The sequence below is a fragment of the Haemaphysalis longicornis genome, unplaced genomic scaffold (assembly GCF_048455015.1).
Source record: "Haemaphysalis longicornis isolate Haplotype H1 unplaced genomic scaffold, Haemaphysalis longicornis Haplotype H1 scaffold_4, whole genome shotgun sequence".
Lineage (NCBI taxonomy): Eukaryota > Metazoa > Arthropoda > Arachnida > Ixodida > Ixodidae > Haemaphysalis > Haemaphysalis longicornis.
In genome coordinates, this window is record NW_027526361.1 from 56,458,230 (window position 1) to 56,479,982 (window position 21,753).

At 51.1% G+C, this 21,753-nt stretch overlaps 1 protein-coding gene across 1 annotated transcript in view; it reads left to right on the plus strand.

Annotated features, from left to right (window-relative positions):
• LOC144178740 (cell adhesion molecule Dscam1-like) overlaps positions 1 to 21,753 on the plus strand; it is a 306,042-nt gene that overhangs the window by 48,327 nt on the left and 235,962 nt on the right. Inside the window, exons 2-3 of the mRNA XM_077706821.1 lie at positions 11,452 to 11,649; positions 12,463 to 12,578. Of these exons, the coding sequence (XP_077562947.1) occupies positions 11,624 to 11,649; positions 12,463 to 12,578 (142 nt within the window). The 5' untranslated portion in view covers positions 11,452 to 11,623. The remainder of the gene's footprint in view (positions 1 to 11,451; positions 11,650 to 12,462; positions 12,579 to 21,753) is intronic.

The following is a 21,753-nucleotide window of genomic DNA, read 5'->3' on the forward strand; positions in this document are numbered from 1 at the left end:
GTTCTTAGAGGTGCTATATAGAGGAATTAACTGGTGAGGCTTCCTTTTTACTAAGACTGTAGCAAATATTGTACTCATATAGAGGACATTCCCATGGAAGACAAAATAAAAACATACTGGGGAACGTAGACCCAACATGAAGTGTGCTGATGCAATCGTCTTGCTGCGTGATTCTGGAGAGGGCACGCGACAGACAAATAATGGCGAGCGTATTAACAGGCGAAATCGTGCAGATATGTCAAATCGGGCAATAGTGAACAAGAGCATCAGCACGGCTGAGAGAAAGGGTATTGTCATCAGTAGCTATTAAATACGTGCTTCTGGTATCTGCAGATATTTTCCTTTCAGAAACCAGACTTGTATCAGCTTCTGCGGAAAACGCAAGATAGGGAAGAGGGAATGGTTAAGGTCCCTAAAATTGGACCTTAGGAATGGTAGTTAATGCTGTGGCTCCTAGGTTGAACAATCGATGCCCCTCGAAGCAACGTCAGGCCCTAAAAAGTTTGTTTTCATATTTGAAGGACATTGGCCACATTTCAAAATTGTAAATTCTGTGACAAATTCTGTGACACAATCTAACAAATAGTCCGCCAAGCCCGCCAAGCCACGCCACTGTTTTTTGTTTGCTTTCGTTTTTTTTTAATTTTTTTCTGCTCACCTCTCTCTAGGGCCTGTTCTCCCTACATCCCCGACCCCTAGCAGAGAAGCATGTAGGCGACCGCAAACGCCGGAAAAACTCTCTGCTTTTTCAATAAAGAGCCTTCTCTCTCGGCGTGACTGTTGCTCGAAACTTCGAGTTACAAGGAGACACTGGATATCAAAGAAGATTGTTCTATGATAGTGAAGTCAGTGCCAAACACTCTTTCTATCAAAATAAGATAGCCCATGCGGCCTTTAAAAGAAAGGAAACGATGCACGCACTTTGTGTGAAACATTGATAACACAGCCGGGCACCGCCGGATGGTAAAAAAATCACGCCATATCCATTGAATGAATGATGATAAGTGGGGCGAAGCTCGAGAGGGGGAGATCATCGGTAACCGTAACTCTCCCATGAAAGTTCGTCCATTACATCATTAAGAAAGACGTAAGACTGTGTGCGTACATTGTACAAATCAACTTTTATTTTCGGAGTCAATGCTCCCAGGCCCAGACCTGATGAAAGATCCCGCGCCATCGAGGACTACCCCGCACCTCCACCACAATTTGTCACGTAGGATGGGACACAACGGTAAAGAAAGAACTTTTATTTAGGGCGAACTTGTGCCCGAACAAGACGAGAGGAAACGAGCAAAGGTCCTTGCGTCTCGTTCGATCTCCGAGAACGACTGCCTGCGTTCGTGGCGTGATCTCTTGCGTGATCTCCCCCTCGCAGTGCACGTGCGCTCGCGCCTCCGTTGGCGAACACAGACAAGCTCGCGCTCCCGGTGCCGAGTTTGCGCTGCCGGTTGCAGCCGGTTCTTGCGCGTGCAACGCGGCCCACTTTGCGACATCTCCGAAAGCATGCGGCGGTCACGTACCACGAGACACAAGGGATGGACATACCCATGGCTTTAGGAGCTTCGCCCCTAAAAAGCCGCCCGCATCTTCCCACGGGGGGAACTCGAGTAAATGCGTCGCATCTACTCGAGTCAAGCAAAGCGTCACGTCAAGCGAAAGCCAAGCAAAGACGCCCTTGACGGAATTCCGAACGCGCGCTCCGCCGCTTATATAGGTTGAGGGGACTGCGTAAGCCGGTCCCAATCGATGAGAGAGAGAGAGATAACACTTTATTTAACAAAGGGTTAGCGCAGCTTGGTGGCCAAAGACCGTAGAGCTTCGGCGACTGTGGCTGCCCGACCCGTTAGTAACTTCTGGAGATCCAGGCTTGAGCATCCCAGTGCTGCTTCCCACTGGTCGAGGGAGGTGATGAGAGGGAAGGGATCGTACTTGCAGGCCCACATATGGTGATGTAATGTGGCCCGTTCTCCGCAGTGCTGGCAGAGTGTTGTGGGGTACAGCGAGGGGTGAATGTGATGAAGTACGGCTAAACAGGGGAGGGATTCAGTTTGAAGCTGACGCCAAAGGCGTTCCTCTTCCACTGATAGGGATGGGTGGGCGGGAGGATATTTGCGGCGGGAGAGGCGGTGATGTTCCGTGATTTCTCTGTACGTGAGTAAACAATCACGGGTTGATCTGGCTCCATGAGAGGCAGTGTTGGCATCACAGGCCCGGGAGACGAGAGCTCAGGCTGCGGTGTGTGCCACTTCATTTCCTCCAATACCCGTGTGGGCAGGGAACCAGATCAATTCTACAGGATCAGTAGGTGGTTTTTGATTAAGAATTTGGTGGGCCTGAGGCGAGATCTGGCCTCTGGCGTAGTTTAGAACGGCCGTTTTCGAATCTGAGAATATGAATCGGGGTGTTGGCCTATGTGTGAGTGCAAGTGCTATCGCCGCCTCTTCCGCCACTTGAGGGTGACGGGTTCGGATAGTGAGGGTCGTGAGTGGGGGAGAATCGGGTGAGTTGATGACTGCCAGGGCAAAAGCGTCCACATGACGACACTCCGCTGCATCAACATACAGTGTGCTTGGGTCAATGGGGTATTTTGCTGTTAATGCACGGGCTCGTTGCGCCCTTCTTTGGGAATGATATTGGGGGTGCATGTTTCGAGGAAGGGGCCGAATAATGATGTTTTCTCTCGTAACGGTTTCGATGGGTGATTTTATCTCGGGCTCTTGTAGGTAGCCAATGCGCAGGCTGTCTAGGAGGGCTCTACCGGCTACACTGCGCGTCAGGCGGCCAAGCTGCCCCGTGCGATGTCCTTCGATTAGCTCTGTGGCTGTATTGTACACGCCTGTGCTCTCCAGTCTGGCAGTGGAAGCTCCTGGCGGTATTTGTAGAGCGGCTCGATAAGCCTTCCGAATTAGGCAATCCACTTTTCGAATTTCCGCTTCCGTGAGGCTAAGATACGGGAGCGCATATGTAATCCTACTTATTAGGAATGCTTGTATTAGTTTTAGCCTATCGTTTTCTTTGAGGCCATGTCGCCGTGCTACAATTCGTCTAAGAAGCCCGATTATTTGCGCTACATGAGCCGATAATTTCCTGATGTACGCTGTGTTTCGTCGGTCCTGTTGTAGAGGCAGTCCAAGTATGTTTATTTGCATTACCCGTGGTACGGGTGTACCCCCCAGCTGTATCGCGATTGAGGGGTCTCGCGGAGCTCTAGATTTCTTGGGTGGGAAGACTAATAGTTCGGATTTGGCTGGTGAACAGTGAAGGCCAGCCAAGGCCGCGCCTTCTTCTACGGCTGTTGCTCCAGCCTGTAGGGTGGCTTCAAGTTGAGCATCCCTACCTCCCTTTACCCAGAGCGTGATGTCGTCCGCGTAAAGGGTGTAATGCAATTCCGGTATCTGATCTAAGGTGGTTGGTATATGAGCCACTGCTAGGTTAAAGAGCAACGGGGAAATAACGGATCCCTGAGGAGTACCGCACGATGGAAGCTGTATATCGATGACGACGTTGGCATACTTGTAAAGCGGCGTGTTTGAGCCAAGCGCGGATGTTGCTTCGCCGGAGAACGGCACACCGGTTATATGCGCAGCGCGCCCGAAGGAGAGGAAACCGCGGAAGAGAGAGTACTGCACATGCGCCGGCCCCAGCGCGTCTGCCGCGGCTATGACGCAACGTGCCGCGGCTATGACGCAACACAATCCAACACAATCAACTTTAATCCAATCCAATCCAAATCCAATCCAAGCCAAGCCAAGCCAAGCCAATCCAATGCCCCTCGCGAGAGAGTGTTCGAATCCAATCCAATGCCCCTCGCGAGAGAGTGTTCGAATCCAATCCAATGCCCCTCGCGAGAGAGTGTTCACTATCGCCTCGACTCGACGCGCATGCGCAGTGAGCGTGTGGACGGCGCCGACGCCGACGCCGGACATCGTGCGACTAACAATTGCATTTAATGTATCAGCAGCTTCTTGACGTAGTTTGAATGAGTCAAGGATATAAGGCGCGTTCGTAGCCTCCCATTCTGTGTCGGCTTTGTGGCGCAGTGGGTAGAGCACCATGTACATTGCGTTCCGCCCGCAGGGTCGAGGGATCGAAACCAGGCGCCGGATAGTATTTTTTTTATATAGCGTAGGGGGAGGGGTGCGGACTACGACTACGGACGTCAACGCGGGTGACATCGTGAGTTACTGAAATGCTCTGCATTTAAAACCAGAATGCATGGTTCCAGAATGCAAAAATCAGAATGCATGGTTCGCAGCAATATGTTTTGTATAACGGTATTAATTCGTGTAGATGTTAGAACCTATGGGAAAGTTGTACAGGTGCTGTCATGAGTAATTGGAACAAAGATGTCTGAATAGAACAAAAAATTGTCTTACTGGCTTTATGACGGCCATTACGTGTTTACAAGAAACGTTTTCTATTAGGCAGGACTCCTTTAAGAGCACACCAATGCCGCGAGGAAGTTTCCGGAAGAAGACATTCCTGTAAATTTGCGAGACCATGTTCCAATTACCTTTGACGGCACCTGCACATGTCATCAGCCCGATACAAAAAGGGCACCAATAACAATCGATAAATCAAGCGTGGTAAATCGTCGCGGTTTTCAGGCGAACAGTGCTTTTTTACAGCTGCTATAAGGTACAAAAATAACAGACGCGCCTTACGTGACGTCCGAAGGTTTAGGAATTAGCTGGTATTGTAACGTGTTGAATTTCTGGTTGGTGGGTTTGCAAACGCACCTTCGTAGCTGAACTTCACGTTGCGGACACGGAACTTTAATAAACAAGCGTTGAACGACAAACCGTCGGACGAACTGGTACGTTCTACATTTCGAAGTAGGGTTTCATGACGAAACGCAGTAAACGGTTTTAGCCTCACGTGCGTGAAGCATTGCTGAAAACTACCTGCTGATTATAATAAAATCACCACATTTTCCTTCCCCTATGGTGGTTGCAAAAGTAGTCACCTTTCCTGTCTGTCGGTGCGTGCGTTTGGGGTAGGTACGCATATAAGAAAATCTGTGCCAACAATAAAATAGTTAAAAAGCCGAAGAAAATTATGGAGTGTGCCGATTTTGCAAAAAGAAAACAAACACCCCATGAGCAACAAATATTGCCAAAAACGCTTTTTGTGTTCTTTCTGACATGGGTAGTTTTGGATGCGTTGGTTTTGGGGACAAAAAGAGCCGTGTTAAAACAATCATACTGTAACAAATTGAGTGTAGGGTTTAACACGCCGACGCAACGCAGGCGATGAGGCGTGCTGTAGTGGAGGGCTCCGGATCAATTTTGACCACCTGGGGATCTTTAACGTGCGCCGAAATCTCGTACACACGGGCGTGATTGCTTTTCGCCTCCATCAGAAAAGCGGCCGTCGCGGCCGGGAATCGAACCCGCGACCTCGTGCTCAGCAGTGCAACGCCTTAGACACTGAACCACCGCGGCGGGTACTGCAACACATCTTCAAAGTCGGCTATGAAGTCAAAACCTCATGAGAATATTCATGTAACGTTCTTCTCTTAGTGAGTGATGCATTTAGCGAATGATGCAAGGTCACTGATGCATTTAAACTTGGAATGCCAGCTTATTATGAATAGCAAAGCTTCCCTCCGGAGCAATGAGATGACTGCGCACCGGAGTACGTAACTCCCGTTCTTAGCCGTCCACCGCGGGGGCGGCTTTTAACACAAAAGGGTTTTATCCCCGGCATATCCGTCACTGAAGTGACGCCAGTACAACGAAGCAGGCGGCCTGTAAACGGTGCACCCCTGCACACAGGGTCTTCTCGCGGAGAAACAACCTTTAGTACTAAAGAGTACGTTATACTTAGGGGTATTCGTTTTCAGATTTTATATTTTAACACGAAAGTGTTTTATGCCGTGATACACAAAGATTTCGCTGACGTCATAACCGTTACGGAAATGACGCCAGTACACCTTTGCCGAAGCGACCCGCCAGCAGGACGTCGCTCGCCAAGCACATCCACAAGACAGCCGCCGACCCACAAATAATGCTCAGCTGCAGATTTCGCGGCACATTTCATTTTCGTGTTTACCGATTCCTATGATAGAGGAATCAACAACAGTTTTTTTTTAGAATTTACCCGTTCGCAGACAGATGGCGCTGCCGGTTGCCCGCTTCTAGATTTCGCAGAGTTGGGGGCCTATTCTCGACTGCACAAATTGCCGGAATTTCGCCCATGTTTTTTTGCGTAAGCACGACGTAAGCAATCAGTGACGTGCTGCACCTATAGCTATGACGACATGCAGTGTAATTTGACGAGTCACTCATAAATATCGCTACCAAGGTATCAAATATTGTGCAAGAAAGATATAAAAACACTTGGCATGTACTATAAAAATTAAGACGGTAGCTGAGGCTGACAAGAAAAACACATTTCTGGAGGTCAAATTTGGCGCCAACACCACAAGGCGATCGAGTAACGTTGATCCAAAAGCGAGCGAAAGGCTAAAGAACATAACACAATTTTTTTACCGTGTCTATTTATTTCTTTCAATCGTTTTTATTAACGTAGCTGGGCTCTCTGCTTCAATGCAAGCTTTGTTGCATTATCACCTTCCCTGCCACCACCGCCGCCACGCTATCGTCTGCTGCTATGTTACAAGTTTATGGCGTGATCACAGAAAAAGACGGCCGCGACTATCGCTTCTATGACACATAAGCGCAGCGCAGCGCTACGCTTGATAACCTCGGAGCGCACCCATGTCGCCGATTCACTCATTCGTCAAGCTCGACTGCAATCAGCGCTGTAATGAACTAAATAGTCACTTTTCATTGTTATTTTTCTCTTGAGTTCGATCATGTGACCCAACAGCTTACTAGGACAAGTATGGACAAATGACATGCATTGGGTTCTCTTTGTCATGGAGAGGCTTGTACTGCCATCTTATGTTGCGGTTACGCCAAACAAATCATTTTTATTTCATTGCCAAACATAAAAGCAAAATACTGCATGTTATGTGTATGTTCCATGATCGCTGACTTGGAAGCAGTTGAAACTATAATTTGTTTCGGTAGGAAACATGTTTTAAACAGCGCGCATGCGAAACTGCGCCTGCTGCAAATTGCCGCACATTTCGCGGCGTCGTAAGCCGGGGCAATATTTTGCCCTATTTTTCTTGTATTTTGCGACAAAAAGAGCCGCCATTTTCAAGCTGTTACGTAGCATTACGTCACTTTTACGCAGGCTGAAGTTGCCAATGCATGACGTAATCGTTCCCGCCAACTGTTTAAATTACGTCACGCCATCTCAGCCAATCACAGAGGGGGTGTGTATTACAAGCAGTATTGTTGTTGAATAGCAAAGACAGGCTTACGTTGTCATGTCCGCTGCATTTATTCTGGTTTTTCATTGCCGGATAAGAATTATGGGCCTTTAGTAACGAGAAATAAGGCAAACGTTAGAACTGGTGTCCGTAAACGACATGAAACGTCAAAATGACGACAGCACACACAACCGCTTTGTCAACCGGAAGCACGTGACCAAAATTGAAAGCCAATCAGAAAAGACTTCCGGAAAATTGCCTGAATTGCCGGCAATTTGTGCAGTCGAGAATAGGGCCTTTGCGCGTCTGATTCCCAAGATCCGGCTGCCGCACCGCCGGTTCCCCCATAACAGGAAAGCTTGCTTTCAGGGCTGCGCACCGAATTCCTTTTCAAGTTGTGCGCAGTTCAGTGGCCGCAGCTGGCATGCGCAGCGGCCGGCGGTGCAAGGCAGCACACGCACCACGGCCGCTTTATACCGGCCGTGCACGTACGCGCCGACTTCTCTCCGCCGCTGCAACCGGCGCGGCGGCTCCCGCATGAGTGACGGAGGCTTTCCCGCATGACTTTGGAACTCAAGATGGCGGATGGATGAGCAACTCTGCTACCCTATGGGAGCAGCTTCCAAACTCATTAGATATGGTGCCAAACGACACTTACCGATACGCTTCGACCACCAGAATTCTTGCTATGGCACCGAGAACGCAACCTCTGGAGGCAGATGCATTAGACGTGTTCGCGCTCGAAACGAGGCCACTAAACAATTCGCTCGACCACAGCTATCTTATCATGCAGACAATGCGCGGCAAATCCTGTGCTACCATGGCCTTTGCCACGATTCTGCGAGAGAGCGGAATGCTTTTTAGAACTAAACTTCCGAATTGTTTTCTGCGCGGATAACCGTTAGTGTCATTTCATGAGCATGTTAATTGCAGATGTAACTTTTTCTTTGCACCAGGGAAGTTACAGCACGTGGAGCCGCGCATTTCTGCTCGTTCCCATCTCAGTACGGCACGGCCAATTTATTTCCGGCTTATCCGCGAGTGCCCGTGCTGCTAAGCAAAGAGAAACCACAGACGAGGCAAAGGTGGTAAAAGCGTTGTTCTCTGCTCGCGGGTCCCGAAAGAAGGCAAGCTTTAGCATACGCAGTGCTTTCGTTTACAGCTTGCAACCCGTGCCGGTGCGCAGCCGAGCGTGCAGGACAAGTGGGTTCCCCACGGCGTGATAAAAGTAGCTTTCTCTCAAAGCGTGCACGCCAAAGCCGGCGCCGCATAGTCCGTCGGCGCCAGGAGCAGCGAATGCGCTGCTCGCGGGCAATGACGCGGCGCCGAGAGCACAGGCACGGCCTCCGCGATCGCGGAGGCCGTGGCACAGGCTGGCCTGCTCCTGGAACGCTCGCATGGGGGCTCTGCTGCGCTCACAGTCATAAAAGGAGAAATAAATACGCTCCCAGATGCACTGCGTGGATGCTGAACGAATTTATGCTTTTTTTTTTCGGCTCTTCCGGACTTATCACCCGAAAACGAAGCTTAAGTTATATAAACACGTGGGAACTTTCCTAGGTTACATCATCTTCTCTTTTTTTCCTGCGACAATATTTCCAACTTTTTTTCTTGGTCCCCTTCTGAGCTTTGTAGTTTACTTTCTGTCTTTTGCTTCCAAACTCCTGGGCTTCGTGAAGGAGAATATTTCCGTGACTATATCAGATTTTAACAAAAAATCTTTCGTATCGCTTCTCTTTCGTTTCCGCAGGCGACACATGTGTCGTCATTTCTGAGATAGTCCCCTAACAAAGTCCTTCGCTCTACAAAAACCTTTTATATTATCCAAGAGTAAGATGCTACCTTCCGACTTGTCGTGGAGATTTTACTTTCTGATATCGCACTACTCATCCCGGCACATTTCTACGGATGCTTATGAGCCCTTTTTGCACTATTAGTTTCGGTCTGTTTCGCCTCTTTTTCTACCATATTGTCTGTCCCTGCTGCTTCGCCGTTGTTCAGGGATCTCATATAGTCCACGCAAATGGCACAGCCTTCCTGTGGAGGTGTTCAGAGGAACTACGAAGCGAGAGTGCAACAGCCGCCCATTAGCATACACGGTAGCTCCGGCGAGGCTGCATAAACGGGAACTTGGCGTCCTTGTATGCACGAGCGCTGGCGACGTGTATTGTGGGTAAAATACCATCGAGTCCTCCTTCTGAGTAGACGGCCCTTCTGACTGCTGGCAGCAGCAGCTACACGAACGCAGTGATGTTCTCGTGTCCACTTAATGACGCGTTAAAGCTAAACCATGTCGATATGGCCTGAAAGGAAACGGAAATCAGGTTGCACCAACTCATCCATTTGCAACTGCACGGCACCGACTGTATACGTTCACACCCCATATATTATGCTTCGTAGAACAACAAATAGTCGGAAGCGACTGGAAGGTAGCCGTTTTCTCACCAGCCGGCGGGCTTGCAAACCGATCCGAAAGACAAAGACATCTAAGGCGGCCAAGGCGTATACTCTATACTGTCGACTTGTACGCGGCTATCTTCCGCAAGGATCAGGATCGCGCACCCGCTCATTGTTCGTGTTCCTCGCTTTAATGAGGAGCGGGTTCCGAGGATGGTAGTGATTATCTGTCAGGACACACATACGGTAAAAGTATTGCTGGGGGCACGGAGAAAGAAGTATTTGAGGAGAAGAATCCGCTGGGCTGGACAGCGCTAGCGGGCGGCGCGTTAATGTCACTGTCTGGCGAGGAGGAAATGCAGCTTGCGGAGCAGCACAACAGATGGCGCGTCAACCGGGTTGCCATAGTTTACACATTCTTCTACGTACGCGACACACAAACATCGTAATATCATTGAATATATTGTGAAAATTGCCAGATTTCTCTCTGTAAGATAAATAAAAAAATTAAAAAGCCCGCGGAGCCGCGTTATATCCGCGTCAAGCGGTCCGATGGGGATTGTATTGGGGGAAATGTCGTTTCAGAGCGCGCGCCATCAGCCGCAAAGGGTTCGCAAAACACCCGACAGATGGCAACGAGTGTACTGGCCAGTAGGAAGACGCAGTGAAACATCCCCCTCGCGAGGTGCACGATCAAATGCAGAGCATTTCCGGGGGCGCACGACGTTAAGTAGTTTGCGTTACGTTAATGTTGTTGCACTTGTGGCAACTGCTGACGAGAGAGCGCTCGTCAGCAGTAATTTGAATGAGTCAAGGATATAGGGCGCGTCCGTAGCCTGCCATTCTGTGTCGGCTTTGTGGCGCAGTGGGTAGAGCGCCATGTACATTGCGTTCCGCCCGCAGGGTCGACGGATCGAAACCTGGCGCCGCATAATACTATACTTTTTTTTATATAGTAGGGAGGGGACGGTGCGGACTACGGACATCAACGCGGGTGACATCGTGAGTTACTGAAATGCTCTGCATTTAAAATAAGTGCTGGGCATTTTAGCGGCATTTATGAATAAATACTGCCCTAGTTACAAGCCGTACCGCACTGGAAACGAAGAACCAGAAGGAATCCCGGAGCAGACGACGTCTGCGGACGCCGCCTTCCCGCCATGAGTGGTTCACTCTCGCCGTCTCGCCTTTCGCGGGCGGCTTCTCAGATAATTGTGCGCTCTTTTCATGTTCCACAGGCAGGGTGGCGAAGTTAGGACAGTCTAAATACGAACTAATGACATAGAGGATAAGAACCATCATTCATTGGAACTAATGATACCTAGATTCTCAACCACGTTTTTTTTTATTGTAGGTTTCTCGTTCTAAAAAATCACAGCCCCTTCGTCCTACGACAACGATGTTTGAAACGCGAAGATTCTTCCGCCTCAAACCGACTCCAATGAAAGTCCAGTCGCGCAAGGGATTCGTCGGCGTCGACTGCCCACGGCGGCTGCCGGCTATGCATTGACTGACCCTGAACCGGCGAGCGTTTTCCCTTTGGCGTCTCGCGACAGAGGGCGCGTCGGTGCCGTGCCCGGCGCCCTGACTTTATCGCGCCGCCGGAGCAAGCCCTGTTGCGCCTCCTGAATAATTCTTGCTCCGTGGCTGGGGGTCATCACACTCTGTGATAAGACTTGATTTGTTCAAACAAACGTCGGGAATTTTTAACGCATACAGCTTAATTCAGCCCGACATAACCGGTGCTTGGTTTCGTTCCTCTTGTGCAGGTGCTGCGGCCGTGTCGCCCCCCTGGGGGCGATGGCGTCCGGCTGGGCGTCGTCGGGCGGACGGCCGCGTCGCCGGCCGCCGCCTCTCGGCTGACACGGGGACAGCCGGCCGCCGCAGGCCTCGACGCCACCGCCATCGCGGGCCGTCGCCGCCGCAGCCGCGCACAACAACATGCGGACGCCGCTCCCGCCGCGCAGGTGGTGCCTCTATCCCCTCCCCCTCCCACACGCTCATCTACTGGGGTAGCTGTGCTAAGGTACAGTCGCCATCAATTTGAAGGTGATCGCTCGAGTAGCAGCAGCGCCATGTTACGGGCTGCGTCATGGCTGCATCATGCAAGAGACTGCAAGGGGAAGAACGCAGTGCTAACATTATGTCCAAAGTTATGAACCGGTCGCTACGCAGCTTCAAAGGCACGCCATTCGATGCTGCCTCTGTCACCTTGAAATTGATCGTGTCTGCACATCCAAGGTGGACGACTAAAAGTTTATTGGAGGAGCCGAGCCAGTTGACTCCAGTGAACTGAAAGGTTGGAGGCGCAGTCAACCACGTTGAATATTCACTTTGTAGTCAACATTTATTAGAGCAAAAGGGAAAAGGGTGGTGGTGAAGCGTCGTTCGTCCATAGTGAACTAAAGCAAAGCTAAACATGACATATAGCAAAGGCTGCCCAGTTTTTAGAAAAGCCACTCCAAGATCATTTCGGTGGAACTTCATTTGCGTAATTTACAGATGCACATACAATCGGTGTATCACCTTTGATATGCTGTGCGTTGCAGTTAAATGACAAGTGTAGCAAGGACAACTGCAACAGTTGGAGCGTGTACTTACAACGCAATGCGGCCAGAAAGTAGTGCGCTTCTGGATGGCTATCATGACAGGTGCAACAAAACGCTGGCGACACTTATATCATCAACAACTTCAACATCTCAACAGAAACCCACATCTGAGCGCTTCAGCCGCCCTTCACTGATCCCAGCCGTCACATGAGCGCTCTATCGACCTCGCAGTCCCCGGCAGAAGAGGCGTGCGGTGACGTCACCGGGAGGCGGCCAGCGACCCTGGGCCGAAACAAGCTGCCGCTGGCACGCCGGACTCCTGCTTGTGCTATGCCTGCTGGGATGCGGTAAGCGCTGTCCTTCCGACATGCCTCTCTTCTCAGAAAAATTCTCCGTTACAGGTTTACGAAGCGCTGTGTACGTGACGAATAGGGCTAGCATTCATTCATTCATTCATTCATGTAATTCAAGCAGGGTGACAGCTGTTGTTAAGCCCTTAACAACCTATTCAAATCTTCTCGATACATTTTCGAACATTCCGAATTTTCGCAATTCTAATTTGCGAAATTCGAAATATTCTACGTTCAACCTTTCTGGATAAAGAGACCAGTGGCTTTGCCTTGTGTAAGTGGCCGGTTGCGTTTTCGTTCACGAATTCTTCCGGGCACCCTTGCGTTTCCAAACAATGCTTCGTCACGAGCTCTGATGAGCCTGTGTTAACCATTGCTAATAAGTGCCAGCGTGCCAATACGCACGCTGGCAAGTACAAGCCAGCACGCACTTTCTAAAAGTTCCAGTGAACGCTTGGGCGGCACGCACTCGCGGGTGGGCTAAACAGCAGGCGCGTTCTTGTAAGCACGCTAATAAAAGAAAAATAATGACCCATATTATTCATGAATGCCTCCATATTTACGTACGCTAAGCGCTTCTTCTTCTTTTTTCAATATAAAGGCATTTCTATTCTATTTGTCAAGCCAATTTGATGTGTAAGTACAGATCGACGCAACCTTTTAGGCTGTAACGGGCTTAAGAGGCGCAGGAATCTCCTCTGAGATGTCCACTAAATTTTGTGCGCTGTTGCTTTGGCTCCGATGGTCCTCCGTTTCCTGCCTTGGACTCAGTTTTGAAACCTATTTTGCAGCGATGCCACAGCGCGTTCCGTGGCTTGGCGCCGAATCAAACACGCGTAATCGTAGGCTCTACTCGGGTACAAGTGAGGAACGGCAATAGCTCATGCAGTGCATCACTCCGCCGAAGCGACCGGCCCGGATGTGAGAGCAGGCGCGCGTTTTGAAAGGAGGTTGCGCCTAACGCGTATCATCGCCTACTTTTCCTCACGCAGTTTCTTTGTCGTCGCTGCAGTAATTTATGAGCAGATTAAGTCTTAAAAATCATTGAAACGACTCGCGTCATGATTACGATACTCGCAGTAAGGCGCGATTTGTACCACGCGGATGAACAGCCAGCTGCGTGGATGAGGCGCAGTGGAAACTTGCGATGGCTTTCTGAAGTTGCACCCGAGTTTGTTTGTTTGTTTATTTATTTATTTATTTATTTATTTACTATACCCTCATGGCCCCAGGGGCATTATTGAGGGGAGTGATACATGAACGGCACAAGGCAAACAAAAAAAAAATGGCCGCGTATCTGCTCCTTTCGTTGCAACTGTCGACGAAAGACGATATCTATCTACTGGCGCCCCTGACAAGTAAGGGCTCCCTTCTCTTTCCCGCTCACCTCTCATGCTGTTCCTCTGCCGTCTCGTTCCTCCCAAGATAACACGCTAAAGCTTTGCTCAAGTCAATAGGCACTTTTAGCATATCGTTACAGTGTTTGCGTTACCGTTTACCGTGTTTGCGGGAGTAGACTGCGCAGCGCGAGAGTTACCGCGAACGGTAACTTACCGGAACAGGCTTCACCGTCGCCAGCGCTTCCGGTAACACGGTAAACGGTAACGCAAACACGGTAACGATATGCTAAAACTGCCTAATTTAAATTTACCGCGTTCTACTGCTGCAGGCCGGGTGCCTCGATGCCAGCCCGGCCGTACGGCGGAGACGCGCGTGAATCGAGGCAGCGTACTCCAACGTTTATAGAACCACGTTGTTGCTCTACTCCACGAGCGTTCCAAGCGGAATGTGGAACCGATCTAGCGGAACATTTCGTTACTGTTGCAGTTTGATTTCTTATCTTAAATGCTGCCAGGAGCTATAGTAGCGCGGACAACAGCAGGCGGCGGTTTTCTGCATTTGATGTAGTATTTCATTTGCTATCGAAAAAAACCAAGCATCCATAAATTTTAGATGCAAAGCATCTCTTGCTCTCGGCTCCGTCGTCCGTGGTCCATCCATCCGCCGTCCCAGGCAGACACCGGCAACACTGCCGCTCCAGGGGCCCTTTAAGGGGAAGCGTGCTCGTCTCGTGCCGGCCCAGGAAGACACCGGCAACACTGTCGCTCCAGCAACTCATGGTCGGGGCTATGTCCCTCCCTTGTTGTGGCGCCGTCCACCACACCCCCACTGCCATTGCTCGGCTATCATCTCAGGCCGGCCCAGGAAGACACCGGTAACACTGTCGCTCCAGGAGCCATTAAAGGGTAAGACACCACCGGGCGTTCAGCAAGCCTAGCATGCGCAGTGGGGGTGTGGACGGCGCAACAACGACAAGGGAGGGACAGAGAGAGAGAGAGAGAGACAACTTTATTGACTAGCCTGCAGAACGAGAGGATCGCCTCCTAGAGAGGCACCCTATCGTGACGCGGCCTGGACGTCCTCGTGGTGTGCGCCGCAGGCGTCGACTGGCTCGGCTGACGGGCAGTGAGGGGGTGGATCCCTCGGCCTCGCCGCCTCCCCGAGTCTCTGCCGTGCGAGAGCTGCCTCGAGCTGCTGGACGGCCTGGAGTTGGGTCGTGTATTCGGACGAAATCATGGCACTCGTGAAACAGTCCGGCAGCCGCGTCGGGGCGGCCGCCTCGTCTGGGTTGCGTTCACAATCCCACAATAGGTGGGCCAGAGTCGCGTTTGCTCTCGCGCACACACAGCACTGCACGCTGTCGTAGGCACCCGGACACACGTATTGCGCCAACACGGGTGTGATCACAGAGTTTGTCTGTAGCTGTCTGTAGAGCACGGCCTCGGCCCTTGTGAGCCGAGGATGAGGTGGTGGCATAGTTCGTCGGCTGAGCCGGTACCATTGGAGGACCTCGGTATAGGTCGTGAGGGGTTCGTGGTTGATGGCCGGCTGCCTAGCCGAACGAGAGGCGAGAGGGGTCGCCGCGCGGTTGGTGAGTTCGCGCGCGGCGGCATCTGCCGTCTCGTTGCGATTGGCGTGGCCGTTGCTGGAGCCGAGCGAGTCCATGTGCGCCGGGAACCATCGAAGGGACGTGGCGGACACTGATGGGGTCGTGGTGTTGCTTCGCACTTTCACTGCACTTTCACACACACTGTTTCGCGCATAACTGAGTATCGCGGAGCGCGAATCACTTAGCACTGTGGTGCACTGAGGGTCCGTCAGGGCCAGGGCAATGGCCGTCTCCTCGGCATGACGCGCGACCGGGACGCGGAGACTGCAGGTGCTGTAGATGTCGCCGGTGGTAGCCCTGACTGCCACCGATGCGTATGTGTCGGGTCGGTCGGGGTACTCGGCGACGTCAACGTAAAGGGCACGGGTGTCGCGGGCGTAGAGCTCCGTGAGGGCCTTGGCTCGGGCGACTCGTCGGTCGCGGTTGTACTCGGGATGCATGTTCTTTGGTATGGGATTAACCCGCAGTCTGCGCGTGACGGCGTCTGGCAGCGGGCGTGTACTAGAGGTTGAGACTGCTCTGGATGCGTAGCCTAGCCGGTCGAGTATGGAGCGACCGGTGCGCGTGGTTGAGAGCCGCTCGAGCTGGGCCGTGCGGTGGGCCTCGGCGATCTCATCGAGGGTGTTGTGGATGCCCAGCTCGAGGAGCCGCGCCGTGCTTGTGCTGTCGAGGAGCCCGAGGGTCGCCTTGTACGTCTTCCGTATCGCGGCGTCGATTTTGGCTCGTTCTGGCGTTTTCCAGTGGTGATATGCTGCCACGTATGCAACGTGGCTGATGGAGAATGACTGTATCAGTCGGAGGAGGCTGGCCTCCTTCATGCCGTGGTGCCGTGTGGTCACTCGCCTGATGAGGCGGGTGGCTGTCGTGAGCTTGGTGGTGAGGCGGTTGACTGTAGTGCCGTTGCAGCGATTGCTCTCAAGTATCATGTCGAGAACTCGGAGGGACTGCACTCGCGGGATGACGGTGCCGTCTCTCGTGCGCACGGTGATTGCTGCGGTGGTTATGCGGTGGCGAGGTGTGCCCGGTGGGGGTAGCTCTGACTTTTGGGGGGAGCAGACGAGGCCGGAGCCTTCGAGGTGTTGTTCGATAGTGTCTACCGCGTGCTGTAGGGTCGTTTCGATGTGGCCGTCGCAGCCTCCGGGAACCCACAGTGTGATGTCGTCCGCGTATATGGTATGGCGAACCTGGGGTATCTCCGCTAGCCGGTTGGCCACGCCGATCATTACGATATTGAAAAGCAGCGGGGAGATTACCGAGCCCTGGGGGGTTCCGGTGCTGCCTAGCGATTTCTGCGGTAGTTCGAGGTCACCCACGTGTATCGTGGCGGTGCGTTCCGAGAGGAAGTCGTGGATGTATGCGAATGATCGCCTGCCCATGTTCAGTCGCGATACTTGCGCCAGGATGGCAGAGTGCTGTACCTTGTCAAATGCGCTCTGCAGATCGAGACCGAGCACCGCCCTGTTGTCGCGGGTGGGGGTGGTCACGTCGAGTATTTCGTGTTGCAACAGGATCATGGTGTCTTGGGTACTCAGGCGCTCTCGGAAGCCTAGTATGGTGTTAGGGTATAGCTCCTCAGTTTCGAGGTAGCGTTGCCATCGGTTCAACAGGACGTGTTCGAGAACCTTGCCGACGCATGACGTGAAAGATATCGGTCGGAGGTTCTCTATGCTAGGTGGTTTGCCCGGTTTGGGGATGAGCACCGTCTTTGCTGTTTTCCATTGCTTGGGCAGCCGGCCCGCTCGCCAGCACACGTTGAAGTATTGAGTGAGGGCCGTGATGGCGCCGTCGTTGAGATTTCGTAGGGCCTTGTTGGTGATGCGGTCTGCGCCTGCTGCAGATTTACAGTTAAGGGTTTGCAGCACTGCTCGGACATCCCATTCTTCGATGTCGCGGTCTAACAGCAGATTGACTGCTCCCTTGTAGTCGTCATGCTGTTCCTTGGGGGTGCTGGGAAGGTAGCGGGCGTTGATTCTCCGGCCCGTTTCGTCTTCGCCTAGCGTTCGTATCGCCGCGTGCAGTGTCTGCGCCAGATTGTGGCGTTGGAAACCCTTTGTCTTGGTTTCATCGAGTAGGTGGCGAAGTAAGTTCCAAGTTCTGCCCTTATGTATTTGGCCGTCTGCCTCGTTGCATACGGCGTGCCACTGCTGTGCGCAGAGTTGGCGGCTGTAGCACTCTATGGCTCGGTTGAGTTCTGCCACCTTTTTGCGCAGGCGGCGATTGGTGCGCCGCGTCTTCCAGCGCTGTAGGATGGATTGCCGAGCCTCGAGCATGTGTGCGAGGCGAATAAAATTACACCATCTTCCCGTAGGGGAACCCTGAGTAGTATGCGAAACAGCCATGGGCTCAACGACGAACTGAAAACTAATGGGCACTTGAATCGACCCCATGGCTGCTTTGCATACTACTCAGGGTTGCCCTACGGGAAGATGGTGTAATTTTTTAATAAAGGAACACAGCGAATATCACTTATGTAGTGATTTCCTGCCTTATGCTTGCGTAATGTCCTGTTCTTGTTCAACAATGTTGACAAGTATGAACATTGACACCGGACCCAGACGTATAGATTTGGCTGTGGGTATTTAATTAAGACAATTGCGCAGCTTCTGTTTCACTTTGGCAGGGTGGCTTAATCGAGTCACAGACAGACAGACAAACAGACAACAAAATTTCTTTTAAGTAGCCCAAGAAATACTATCGTCTTTGACAATAACAAACATAAGAGAACTTGGCAACGTATGTACAAGGCGAAAGAAAAAGAAAGAGAAAGTAATACAGCAAAAAGCCCAAAAGCGTGTTCATACTCGTACTAAAACGCATACGCACAAGAAATACGATATGACAATGCAAGTGCAAATGCTACAGTGAACAGATGAGCCATGAAAGAAAATCAAAAGATAAAGTACTGTAGTGAAATATATGGCGCATTGTACATGAACTTTCATGGAAGCATAGGCAGAAAGAAAAAAATGAAATACGTAACTCAGCTGATACAATACAGATTATTCAAACGTAATTTGAATCCAGCAAAATACATAGTTAGTAAGCGCCAATGATACTGGTTGGTAGTTCCCCTCTGATGCTGTGTTGGGAATAACTCAATTGTAATATGCAGCAGTGCGACAACGCGGAATGCCAACCTTGCGTGAGTGATCTATGTGTCGTGAAATGTAAGTTGTAGCGCTGTGTAGTGTATTTTTCCGGTCTGTGTTCTGGTGATACATTATGAAGAATAGGCAAAGACGTGCTGCCTTTCTGCGCAAAACAAGGTCGGGCCTACAGCCTGTTTTCTCATCTCTCCGCGCCGCCGAAACGGACCCGGACCCCAACGGACGAGCCTCCGTAGAAAGCCTCTCGTCAACTTAACTGGGCCTCTCTTCCGTGTAACCAGTTTTTGGGAGAACGGAGCGCCGTCCGTACGTTTCCGTTTTCACAGCTCGGAGAAAAGAAAACAAACAAACAAACAAACAAAACAGCAACAACAACAACAAAAACAGGCGTGCGGAATCTCGCCTGCAATGCTACAGTCTTCTCGCCAGCCGCCTAGAAAATACACGTCATCAGCGCTTCTCTTTATCCTGGAGCACATAGCAGGATGCTGCAGAGACTCCAACAACACGCTCGTCAAGAAAACGATTCCGCGAAAAAGTTCAGTGAGGAATTTTGTCTTCATCATTACGGCTCATTTTTTTTTGTGAGGATGGCTGCGTCGGCCGCTCGTCCGTGAAGTACAGGGCGCATGAAACAATTACCTGCTTTACTACGGCCAGGTTTGACGCACTAATGCGCAGCTGAACGCGACAAGAAAGAAGTCAACGACGGGTGCCTGACGCACCGGTGTGGGGTGGCTCCGCGCTTCCCTGATTGCTAGAACCCCGCTCGTTCATTTGATATTGCTTTTGGCAAGTCGTTACTGCGAGTCATAAAACTAATGTTCCACATAACGGTGATGGCCCAAGCTGCAGTTATTGAGCCTGGTTTAATAAAGCATTGCGTCCGGTTGCATGCATTTATTGGATGTGCACTCGGGCGGGGAAAAGGGCCTTATTTTTCAAACGAGCTCGAATGCGAGCTCATTCACCAGTCTGTATCCTAAGAAGCATAACGCCTCGACAAAAATGGAGAAGGAAGATGAAGGCACAAGAGTGTGCATGGTAACCTGAATATTACACAAAGATCGTTTTCTTATAATGTTATGCTCACTGAATGGATAAGTAATGTTCCGTAAAATTACGTTCCGAAAATCATTTATAAGGATATGCATGTCTGAGACATTTAAGCCCACAGATCCGGTGCATTAAGCGTATGAATTTTAAACGTTTATATAAAAGTAACCCGTGGATGCCTGGGTGGAGAATGCATGTCATTAATACCCCCATATCTTCACAACGGCGAAGTTCGGCAGAAACTACAGTTGGTTTTTAACTGGGAACATATTTGTGCTGGTTACACCGTTTACGCGTGAAGGGTGTGACAACTTTCTGCAACAACAGGGTGTGGGTAAGTTTTCTTTTTTCATTTTCTTTTGTTGCTTCGCGGCTTATGCTGCCACCCGCGCACATATCTACCGGGTGTTCCCCTCCAACACTTCAGCCTCACAGTCGGATGAGTACCATTCTGTGCCTCAAAAATACAAAGATATATCCTCGAGCAGAACCGCCTCGAATGCCGCACCTTGCTCCCTCCCCACGACAAGTTGACTAAGGAAGAAGCCACCACCTACCGCCGCCTTCAAACCAACATATACCCGCACGGCACCCTCCTCCACGCCATCTGCCCCACCTCCTACTCTGCCACCTGCAATACTGTCCCCAACCCTGTACACTATACCACATGATATGGGCGTGCTCCCACACACCATTCCTCCCCCACCCTCCTCTCCCCCAACCATGAGCAGTGGGAAGGCATCCTAGTCAGCCCGGACCCCGGCGATCAACTTCGGCTGGTTGAAAGGGCTAGCCTGGCAGCGACCGCCCAGGGACTTCTGGACTGAGACCTCCCATTGCCATCACTAAGAATTAAGATAAAGTTTATTCCTCCTCCCCCCTCTCCCCGTACACCCCCGGTACCTATACCGAAAACGTAACCCAGCCTGCGATGACGGGGTAGAGTCCCCATATACGCTACAAGAATTGCTGCACGCCTTACAGTCCGTGAATGAGCGCAGTGCGCCTGGAAAGGATCGCATCACCTGGCAGATGCTCCGAAATTAAGACCACACTGGCAAGCAGCAATTACTCGAAAACTTAAATCACACTTGGATGTCAGGTACCCTTCCGCCCGAATGGAAGAACTCTGTCGTAATACCTATTCCTAAGCCTGGCAAGTCCCCAACAAAGCTGAGCAACAAACGGCCAATTTCATTGACATCGACCCTTTACAAGCTTCTCCAGAGAATAGTTCTTACACGTATCAATTACCACCTTAAGGAACAATGCGCTCATTTCCATCCAGCGCAAACGGGATTCCGACCAAACCTTTGCACACGCGACAGCCTCCTGCGACGTCTGGAAAACAAGCGCCGCGGCCGGCAAACCGGCGTACCGAGCATCCTGCTCACCGTAGACCTTCGCAAAGGGTTTGACATAGTCTTTCACGAAGCCATCATTCAAGCATTGGAAGAAGCTCCTCCCGGCACACGAATCGTAAACATGGTAAAAGCGTTCTTGCATGACTGCACATTCGAAATATGTAGCGGGCGTAGCCAACCACGTCACTACACAAATAGGGTAGAAATGCCCCAAGGGGCAATCCTCTCACCAACCCTATTCAACCTAGTGATGAGAGGGCTTGCAAATTGCCTTCCCGACCACGCTACGGGCATGCGTTTTACTATGTACGCCGATTATGTCACCGTTAGGATTAACCGAGGGCAGCATGCCACAACAAAACAAGCAGTAACTGCCGCTCAAACTTCCCTGGATGCTTTATTCGCTTACCTTCCACAAACTGGCAGCACCCGTCGGCTGAGAAAACCCAGTAGATTCTCCTAGGAGGGTCAAAGGAAGAAAGAGACAAAGTGAGTCTGAAGCTCGGGGATCAACTAATCATCAGATCACCTACTCTCCAGGTTCGCATCTGCATCTTGGGCGTATCGTTTCACGAGAACGGAGGTGCCGACGCATGGCCTAAAGAGCTCGCGCCTACATGGATGAAGATCCTTCACCTCATTAAGAGGATTTACCATCGCAGTGGGGGTGCGGGTACGAAGGTCGCCCGAATGTT